The 11,250-nt window shown below is 44.1% G+C and overlaps 1 protein-coding gene across 1 annotated transcript; it reads left to right on the forward strand.

Moving 5' to 3' along the window:
- Window positions 1–438: 438 nt before the first annotated feature.
- Window positions 439–5,879, forward strand: LOC118575900 (disks large homolog 5-like; the record flags this gene model as incomplete). The annotated part of the gene is made up of 5 exons (XM_036176262.1): window positions 439–598; window positions 1,781–1,924; window positions 2,757–2,937; window positions 3,765–3,880; window positions 5,792–5,879. Coding segments are annotated over 5 exons (689 nt in total), but the record flags the coding sequence as incomplete, so codon positions are not given.
- Window positions 5,880–11,250: the final 5,371 nt, after the last annotated feature.

Raw genomic sequence — 11,250 nt, forward strand, 5'->3', positions numbered from 1 at the left:
GCCCCTGTGTGGCTTCTCTAACTTTGCCATGTGCTTAGAGTGACCTGTCAGGATATTTATATATCTTTCATGACCTAAGTGCTTATGGACTGTGCAAATTTTATCTTGGTTTAAAGCCAAGACTAATGAATCTTGCATCCAAGTTGAATGCAGAGTCCATGGCTATTAATAAGCCTGAGGAGGCTTTCTCCTTAGTTACCCGAAGTATGTGCTAAAGGAGCAGAGGAAATCAGCTGGATGAGACACCTATCTCCCATCAGAGAGATGAGAGACCTGAGACTCCTGGCAGGGGCATCCCAATCCAGGGCAAAATTCCTGGGGTGTCACTGAATTGCTTGCTTACATTCTTTCTCAAACACCTTCTTAGGTCTCAGGGTGAGCTGTTTATTCTCTCTGTCTTGTCACAATGCAAGTTCACTTGTGTTCATCCACCAACAGGGGTCTCCAAGGAGCCACCACCCACTCCAACCTGCCTCACAAAGAGGCAAGTGAAGCAGAAGGTGGAGAGCCTGACCACTCAGCTCCAGGTGATGACTGCCCAACGGAATGATCTGAGAGATCGCCTCATCTTAGTAACTGAAGGTTCCTTGGACAAGAGGTATTTACTGTTTCAAACTCCATGGTGACTGCCTTGGTTCCACAATTTCACCCTTAGTGTATTTTGTCTAAGAAATGGGCTTCTGGGAATCTGGAAGCACCTTCAGAGTGTCCCTCTGCCCAACACCATTTCCTCAAATGCTTCCCTGAAGCAAAACCTGACACATGGGCAGGATGAGATGGGGACATAGACTGTTCTGCTTCCTCCAAATGAAAACCAGAGCCTGTCACCAGAATCATATAACTCAGGGATTGAGGCAGTAATGTGTGAATTACCAGCATGCATTTGGAGAGGTCTTGTCAAGTGGTGGCTACTGAGAGAATGCTGTGATTTTTTTTTACTTGCCTGGCAAGACATTGTGTGCTGGATGCTTCTAGTAGCAGATGGAGAGGCCTGGTCCCACATCTTAATATGTGGCAGCAAGGCCTGGTACTGATGTCTGCTGCTCTTGGTCCTCTGTGAGATGATACAATTGCATGCATTAATTTGGCATCTTAATGAGAGCATTATATCACTTTTCCCTCTCTCAGTTACTCCCTCTGACTCTCTCTCTTTCTGTCTCCCTCTCCTCCATTATTGTGTATCTATGTGTTCATCTGTTTGTGCATATGTGCCCCTCTTCACCCTACAATCAAGGGTCTATGGTTGAGCATGAAGTGTTGCTTGTCTCAGTATCTAGGTATTGTCTACATGGTGTATTGGGAGCCCCATTTTGAGCAGCATAGCACTTTGCCAGTGTGTTCACCTTGGTGTCAACTAGGAATGCCCTGGGGGAATTTATGAAGTTGTCATAATATTGAGTCCCATCCTCAGAAATGCTCATGATGTGATTTTAGCCTCCATGTCAATATAAGCACCCTGGAATGAGAATCTCTTATTTGAAGACAGCAGAAACATCACAGATTCCAGTGGGCCCAGACTTGTGATAGAGTTGTGGGAACTCCATAGCCAGCTAGCTGTGCAGGACTCCTGAGGGAGCTCATTCAGTCCCAGCTGCATCCCTCTTAACACCCTGCCTCTGCTGGCCTGGGAACAGAAGAGTATGTGTAATAAGCAGATGGAAGCCCCAGTACATAGGAGCCAGGCTGTGGCATCTCATTAAATCCAGTAATATAGAACACATACTGAATTCATGTGGTCCTTGATGCCTGTATTCATGGAATTCTTTGCTTCTGGGTCCAGGCCCTACCACAGTCCAAATCCTTTCTATGAACACCTCAAGATGGAACATCAGCAGGTCTTGTCAGACCTGCAGAATTTTGAGAATGAGAATATGGAGGTCTCACAGAAGCTCAGTGAGCTGACCAAGGAAAATGTCTTCCTTCGGTAAGTGCTTGTCTTGGCAGGGACTCCAACTGTTTTCCAATGGCCAGCTCTGATTTTCTTTGTCTCTGGACTGCAGGGTCTGCAGATCTGCTTCTAGTTTTTCTGCTTCTTAGCCAGCAGCATTAGCAAGCAGCTTTTGGACTTATTTCTCTTTAGTCTTTTTTGCTAAGGGTTAAGAGACTATTAGCTCCTCCAGCACCATATTGTCATACTCAGTAGCCTCTAGATCAGTGGTTATCAACCTTCCTAATGATGTGACACTTTAATACATTCCCTCATTATTTTGATGACCTGAATCATAAAATTATTTTGTAGCCATGTCTTAACTTTATTTTGCTACTGTTAAGAATTTTAATGTAAATGCCTACATAGGACATTTAATATGTGTTCCTTAGATCCCAAAGGGTTCACACTCCACATACTGAGAAGCACTGGTTAGGTAGAAGAGCAATTGGCATCATGAGAGGGTTGTCAGTCAGGGGCTGACTGCTATGGGATCTATGGACCCTCTGGGTCTCCTGCTTCCCCAAGTGTACTTGCACATTACCTGCTGGTGTTTCCTCATGACAGTGGACCGATTAGGACAGGTGGGGTACTCCTCTTGTTTATGTAATGCATGGGTTTCTGTTATTTCAGGGGGGTTCAGAAATAGTTTGATTCTTGCAGGAAATAACTCTTCTCTGCTTTGGCCTGGAGTGCCACTCTCATTACTCTTGAAGGTGCTTGTTTACATCTTCCTGTGAACCTGGGATAGGGTTGGGTTGTTGAGGCATGGAGTCTTGAGTGACCAGAGGCAGCTGGCAAGGTCTTACAATTTGGAGTGTGTTTCCAGTGATCTGCAGAGCCGGCTCCTGTTGGAGCAGAGGCAGCAGAAGAAAAAGGTGGATCTGCTGAGGCAAGAGAAGGAGAACCTACAGGAGGAATGGCTCCGGCTGAAGAAGCACTTGAGTGAACTGAAAGTGCTCTGTAAGGACCAAGAAGAGACCAGTGACCTTGAGAACCAGCAACAGCAGGTAGGGACAGGCAGCTGTGTCACAGTTATGTCCAGCACCATTTACTCATGTTCCCTTATCCAGTCTACCCATCCAGACAGCTGTGCTTCATCTCATCACTTTCCTCATCCATCCACCCATCCATCCACCCACTTCATGACGTAACAGTGTTCATTCTGTGTCTGTGCATTAGTATGTTGGGAAGTGAGTCTCTGAGAATCTAGGCCATTGGCATGCAATCCCTGATGCTCTGCTTGAAGCTGCAGTCAAAAGGGGGAAACAGGTCAATCACTCATCACACAGCTACCTGTCATTGTGATGGGAGGATTTCTATACACAGACTTGAGTTCAAGAGTGAAAAACTCTCTAACCACCTCCACACAGACTGACCAAGCACAGTATGCTCTCCTAGGCCATTTTAGTTCCCAAGGATGCAAAGCTGGGTTTGGGACTTTTCCTAAAGGCTGGTGTGCTTATTCTAAAGGTAACTGCTCCTCTATCACTTTGCTGTTTTTGTCTCACCCCTTTCTCTGTCTTTCTGTGTCTCTCTGTGGTGTGTGTGTGTGTGTGTGTGTGTGTGTGTGTGTGTGTGTGTAACAGAGGCATGTGGGAATGCAATGCATATTGCATGTGGATGACACCTAGAGGAGGCCACTGGGTTTCTCTCTTGTCATTCTCTCTTATGAACTTGAAGCAGGCTTTCTCATGTCCCTGTGTTCTTGAAATTTGGTGAGACTGACTGATCAGCATGGTTTTCGCATTCTCTACATGTGCTTGCACTTGTGTGAGAATGTATTGACTATACTATACTCAACCCTCAACTAATGACATAATCTTCTAATGAACAGGAGCAGCAAAGACTGGAGGAGAGACTTCAGAGCTTGCTGAAACAGAGGGAGATGGTCACACAGCAAAAACACTTGGCTATGAAGCTGCAGCATCATTTGACTGTCTCCCAGATGAGGTAGGAACCCAGGCTGAAGTTGGGGTATGGATCCAATTGCGTCCCCTGTACTAGGGCTCTCCATCCTTTGTGGGCTTTTGCTTATCAGCAAGACTCCCCACTCCAAGCAGGGTAGACCAACTCAGAAATCAGAGTATCATGCTGGTCTCGTCAACAAGAACTTCTATCCAGCAAACAATATGTTTGATCCTCTTTGTGTCTGTGGGCTTGTGTCCCCATCCCTCCCTTCTGATCTCTCTGGTATGTTCTCAGCAGGTTTTCCTTGAACTCACAGAGCTCTGCCTGCTTATGCCAAACAAATGATGGGATTTAAAGGTGTATCTCACCATTTCTGACATTACATATTTATTCAGGAATATCACCTGTAGGGATGAGATTCACACCCTTGTCACTATTTGATGTAACACTGGCAGTCTTCATTGTTTGAGCATTTCCCATGTGAAGTGTACTGGGGATATAATAAGTTTAGTCATTGGCAGGATGAACACAGGCAGATATCTCTGCTGAGGATTGTTCAGAACCTTCACCTAGTGTTGTGTAACAGCCTCCACTAGAGTACCAGGATGTAGATTCCCAGCTGTAGGCCTAAGGATAACACAGCTGTTTTTGTTTATTGCCAGAGACCATGCAGTGACAATATTCTAAGACACACGACTCAAGAAATGCTGCTCTAGCATGACAGGCTCCATCTTGCCTATTACCTGGGTGTAAGGTGCCTTCTGATCAGGAGGCCTGATCATTTCAGATGACCTTATTCAGATCTCCAGTTTGAAAAGTTGTATTAAGATAATGTATAAAAATGAGGTGGTCTTTTTCAAACTATTTTTTATTCTTTTTACATACCAGCAACATATCCCCCTTTTTTCCCTCCTCCCACTCCCCACACACATTCTCCACCCACCCTTCATCCCCTCCTCCAACATGGCAAATTCTCCCAGGGTATGACAGCTAAGCCTTGTACATTCTGTTGAGGCAGGAACAAGCCCCTCCCCATTTTATCAAGGTAGAACAAGGTGTTCAACCTTAGGCTAATGGGATCCAAAAAGATGGCTCATGCAACAGGGGTACATCCTGATCACACTTCCAGTGCCCCCTCAAACAGACCCAGCTCCACAACTGTCCCCCATATGTAGAGGGTCTAGTCCAATCCCATGTAGGTTCCACAGCTGGTGGTCTAAATTTCCTGAGTTCCTTTGAGCTTGGTTCAGTTGTTTCTGTAGATTTGTCCATCAAGATCTTTTCGACCCTTGCTCATGTAATCCCTCTAAAAAAAGAATAGAAGGAACAGAGCTTGAAATTTTAAGGTTTTCTATATCAAATATCATTGTACAACATGGAGAGAAAAATAAAATAATATTAATTACAATCAGGAATTAAGGACAGGTGCGTGTGATAGCACATGTCTTTAATCCAAGGTCGTTGGGAACACAGACATGAAGTCTCTGGCCTCTTGAAATCATCCTAGTATATGTAACATGTCAGCCAGAGATGCATATAGTAACCCTGCCTAGAAATTAATAAACAGAAATTGGACAAGGAAAAAAATGAGGTGGTCGATTAGAAACCCATCATGAACACTTTGTGTATCTCCACTGTACTGTTATGTATGACTTTCATATGTTATTCCCTTTGTTTACATATTGTCCCTAGACTGAAGGGAAAAGTCCTGTTGTTTCTCATAGAACACAGTACATACAGTACTCAGATCAACATCTGATACTTGTTAAGGGCAGAAAATAATTCAAGGCCCCAGCTATTCTGTGACACTTATTTCTTAGGGGTACAAACAATGACTGCTGCCAAAGATCAGTGTTGACTGTCCAGCACAATTGAGTTCTTGTGATATCACAGACTGACAGGTGACATGGCAGACCCCACCAGGACTCTGCACTTACTAACTTCCTCCTCTAGGTCAGAAAAACTCCAACATGAGCTGGAACAGTCCACAGCTCAGGATGAGAGCCTCCTGCCGACAGAGCTGCTGCAGCAGGAACACTGAGTGTCATAAGCAAGTAAGCCACCATGACATCCCATCCCCAGCAACATGGCATTTGTGGGGTGGAAGTTTCTTCCTTGATTCTGGTTTTTAATGTGTGAATAAGCCCTGAATTTGTCTAACCAGAAACCTAGCAAGGCTGTTTTTGGATCTGATTGCCTTTTCTTCTCTCACAGCACCCTTTATGAGAACTGCGGAGGCTGAAGGAAGCCATAGTCAACCAGAACCCCTGACATTTTCCACTCTACTATCAAGCCCTCCTCAGAACAAGACATGTACAACTAGTTGTAAAATCACCAGTGAGGCAAATATCATCTGCCCTGAAGGTGATCTCTTCACAATCTGATCCATGAGTCTGTTGACTCACTAGGTATGGAGTAAAGAAACAATCAAACTATCAAGAAGATTCTTGAGATTAAAACAACAACAACAAGAATTAAGCAGAAATTGCTGACATCTACCAGCAAGTGTTCCCAGTGAGAGCCATAACAACATGGAGAGAGAATATGTCTCTGCTCGTAGTTACTCTGAGAGTTTATTGCTACAAACTTTTGTTAGCTGACTGAGTCCTCAGCCCTTCATAAGTGGAGGGAGATATCTGAATGGGGACTGTGTTGATGTCATGCTGCTATCCAGACAGACCTCAAAAAGGAAGCATCATATTCTCACTCCAGTCCAGTGCTGAATCTACTCCATTTCATGCACATGTGATGGTGAAGTGAACTGTTCTGAGAGATGATTTAGAAAGGATGACAACATGAGCTTTTATGTCTTTAGGTAGAAGATGCTCCCCATGTTCTTTTTTGTCTTGAATCGGCACACAGACACACTTTGGCCGACAGAATCATATAGTGGCCAACATAGCATAAGCTCAACTTTGGCAAGGGCTTAACCTAAAAGCCCCAAAGTGGCATGACTACACTTGTCTTGAAGAGGTTATTTCAATTCAGGATTGTCTTCCAACTTGAGTCCAAAGCCAGCCACAGGGTGTAGGACAGTGCACTAAATCTGCACAATGAGAATGCTTCTTAGTGTAAATAGTTTTGGGGTTTGCATGAATTTAGGTTTTGTTGTTCTTTGTTTTGTTTTGCTGTTTTGTTACTGTTTGGTTCTTTTGTTCTTTCTTTGATTTTATATTTTGCTAAGGCTATACCCTGGATAGACTAAATGCCCTTTTAAGTCCCTATTCAGCCAAACTTCTGTAATTTCACAAATAAAAGAATAATTTCCAACTCTTCATTCTTTTTTAAAATTTTTATTCAATTTACATACCAACCACAGATCCACCTCTCATCCCTCCTCCCTCTCCCTCCCACTTCCCCTCCACCCCTCTTGCCCTCCTCCAACAGGGTAATTTCTCCAATGGTGGGCAGCTAAGCCTGGTACACTCTCTTCATTCTGAAAGTAGCTTTTATAGTCAGGTGTGGTGTCACACTCCTGTAACCTTAGAACTCAACAGGCTGAGATGGATCTCTGCTAGTTCCAGGAGGCTTAGGCTACATTGTGAGTTCTCAGTCAGACATGGTTACAAACCAAGATGGTGTCTTGGGTGTGAATCGCATGGCCTACTCCATGTATATCCACTTCATGATGGAAAAAGGTCCATATTAAACACCTAACTTCACATGTTTTGCTACTCTAAAAAGCAGAGAACAGATACACACATGTTCATGACAGGATCATTCATATCAGATTTTTGAGGAATACACCTATGTTTCCTAAAGCATCTCAGGGAATGAGAACATTTGTTACAGGAGTATAAAAGCAATGAGGAATCCTATGTCTCTCTGCCTTTCTTTTCCTGAAATACACCACCAGTTACAGCGGCCATGCTGCGGTATTAACCTTGTAGACATAATGAGATGTGGACATTTTAATGTGCTGTTGCCTTGACTATTCATTTTGCATGGAGTTCTTTTGAGATTCATTTACTTGTCTTTGTGTATGTAAATATTTTGCCTGTTTTCTATGCACCACAAGCAAGCAGTTCGCACTGAAGCCAGAAAGGGCAATTGGATTCCACATGGAACTGGAGTCAGAGAAGATTGTTAACTGATCCCTGGGTCCTCTGGGAGAGCTACACATCCTCTTAAAGGATGAGTGATCTCTCTAGCTCCTGAACGTGACTTTTGCCTTTCCAGGCTTTCTAGTGTATTAGTTGGACTGGATCACACCCAACCAAAGAGAGATATTTCTGGAGAACTGTGGGGACAGGACCATGAGGTAGGCATGGGAAACTCCTTGGGATGCCAGGCATTCAAGCCGTGTGCTCCTGGGTTCAGGATCATTGCTCAGATCTCTTATTGTCAGAGTTGGAGCAGTTATGTCACCTCTTATCTAGATGACAGTGCAGAGTAGGCTCATCAGATGAAATGTAGACTTTTAAGACCCTCCTGTGGATAGAGATATGGTAAGATATACTTGTTATGGGCAAGCTTATCAGTGCTAAGTAGAAACTTCACATTTGCCGGGATAGATGGAACCTGAAGCAAAAGTCACATGCCTCTGGTGGAGAGTGTTTCTCTGCAAGGCTTGAAATGGACAGAGATGGCTGGTGCTACTCTTTTACCACATCAGTAGTCACAGTGTGTTGAGGAAAGGTTTCTTTCAGATGAGGGCTTTATTCTTCTGAAGTTTTCCTCTAATAGATCTGACCTGAGACTCACAGTAAGTCAAAGAGTTAATGTGTGAAGGAATTTTCCTTGTAAGTTCCAGTCTCTTTCTCTCAAACCATAGCTTTTAAGATCTCAAAAGCCAGAGAAGCAGGTGCTTCATATCTGTTCCTCTCTTTCATTGGTTGCTTTCTCATTCTTCATTGAATCTGACACTGAATCCCAGCACTCGGGAGGCAGAGCCAGGCGGATCTCTATGCGTTTGAGGCCAGCCTGGGTTACCAAGTGAGTTCCAGGAAAGGCGCAAAGCTACACAGAGAAACCATGTCTCGAAAAACCAAAAAAAAAAAAAATGAGCAGGCTACTAGAGAGAGAATGGAGAGCACAGAGACACAGAAAGAAGCTGGAATTTGGTCTCATGTAAAACAGCAAGAAATAGGTGTTTCAGGGGAATTCACAGTGATTACTGGACTTGGAGTTACATTACAGGAGATGGAAAGCTTCCTGGAGGATTTGGATTTGACTTGGGCCTCTGGGAACCAATGGGCCTATCCTTCTCTGAGTTCCTAAAGGGCAGACCCAGAGTTAGGGATTTCTGATGTTTAGTTTAGCAGAGAACCAGGAGACCTGCTGCTGGAAGTCTTCTGCTTTCCCTCTGAGTAAGGAAGGAATCTGGGGAACTATTTTAGTATCATCACTGCTCTTCATCCCCACTCCATTGCTTTAGAAATATTTTCACTTAAAACAGGGAGAGGAAACTGCCCTGGCAAAGCCCAAGGTACTCATACTTTGCATCACAACCACTAGCAGGTCAGGAGTCCCCAAGCATTGCTGTTTGCTAGTGAGTCCTAAGGTTTCTGAGATCCCAGCTGTGTGAGTGGCACACAGGTCTACAATGTAGCCTGAGAGCTTTTAGAGGGAGTGTATTAGGACAGAAAATGTCCCCTTCCTGAGTTCTCTGGGTGTCCTAAGCTCTAAGTGAGGAAGGGTAGGTGAATCTGATGACCAAGTTTTTTCCTGCATGACTTTGCATTAATATGAATATCTGAAGGATCCAAGAAGTGATTGGGCATCCCCACACTCTCTGAGTGCTTGTAGATAATACCATATTTCTTCTGGCTCTAACAAAAGAAGATTGAAGGCTCTGAAGCCAAGCTGCATCCTGTGCAACTGTGAATAAGCCCAAGGAAATTGTCTCTTAGGTCACCTTGTGCAGAGAGGCAGAGGAAATCAGCTGACTTCTGAGACACCCTCTACCTATAAAGGAATGGGAAGTTTGACAGCCAAAGACGGGGAGACTCAAGTCTTGGCTTTTGAACCTGCTAAGGCATAGTCTCATCTGGTAGTCCCTTCCTGAGATCCTTCTGTGTGTCAGCTGTCACTGAGATAAAGAAGTGTGTAGGTCAGGCATTGTCCCTTGGCTTCCAGAATTGGATATTCCTGAAATAGCTGACCTTGGCTAGCATGTACTGTCAGTGTGATACAACATCTAAAAGGACACAGTTCACCTCATGTCATTCATTTGTTCTGGTTCCAGCAAGTATATTTCTGAAGCCACAGTCCAGCATTCTGCAGATTGTGCAATCCAGGCTGAACCTGTTAGCAGCTCTTCACTTCCAGGGCTCTCCGTAAATTCAAAGGGTGAAGAGGGGCTCTGGTAAAGCTCTTAGGGCTAAGTACCTTTGATGGACATTCTCAAGACCCAAAGGACAGTTTACACAACACTGACTGTGTCACCTTTCCTAAGCCATATACATTGTCACAGGTGGCTCCAGATGAAGGGTTTGGCCTTTTATGTAGCTTTAGGTGAAGTTCAATAGCAGTGACACACAACATACTCTCCACACAACTGTGACATGTATGATTTTCTCACTGAGAATGTCTTTACATCACCCTGATAGCCTCTCACTAGCCAGTCATCTTTTCCTCAAACTCAATGCATGAATAACAACCTTCTTCATGGGAGTGTTTGTTCTTGGTGCCTGAAGAAGCCTCACCTGGGGAGCCCCCAGTATTATCTCCAGTCTGATCAGTCAAATGTTGATCACACTTTTGCTAACATCATGAGGACTGTAGTGTATTCTGCTGAAGCTTTTGGAGAAATTTTCATCATGACCTATAGGCCTTATTTTTGTTCTGACAGGACACCCAGAATGCTCCCCACACACATTGTTAATAGCCCTGTGGATATTCCTCAATGTGAATATTCACTGCAGGAGACTAGACTTTCTTCCCCATCACCCTAACCTAATTTCCTAGCAATCTTTATTTCTCATCTCATTGATTAGAGGTCTTAAAGAAGGAAATTTCCTGGGCTGTTTCTGGAAACTGTGTTTTCAACTACCTACAAGTAAGTAGTGAAAAGGTTCTGATGAGGCAGAGAGAGATCTCTGGGTTTGTAAGGAGGAGGTACTGAAGGGTATCTCCTGTGTCTCTGGGAAGGCTCCTGAAAAGGGTGACTACTAGTTAATTGGGGAATAGTTAGTTAACAGGTAGATGAGTGCTGTTGGCAGTGACCCTAACAGTCCCTTCCCTGAACATTCTACTGTACCCTGGAGAGCCATTAGCATCCTATTTGATGTCACCACTGTTGAGGCAACACCAACTGCCATTTAGGGCATTTGTACAGTGCCTCTGGGATTCACAAAGACATGTTGGTGAGACTGAGAGAGCTACTTAGGAGTGAGAATGGACATCCTAGAGAAGGAGAGAGAGGCAGGAAGAAGCTGGCCATTTGTCTCAGAGTAAAACATCAAGGAGAA

Source organism: Onychomys torridus, unplaced genomic scaffold (assembly GCF_903995425.1).
Source record: "Onychomys torridus unplaced genomic scaffold, mOncTor1.1, whole genome shotgun sequence".
NCBI lineage: Eukaryota > Metazoa > Chordata > Mammalia > Rodentia > Cricetidae > Onychomys > Onychomys torridus.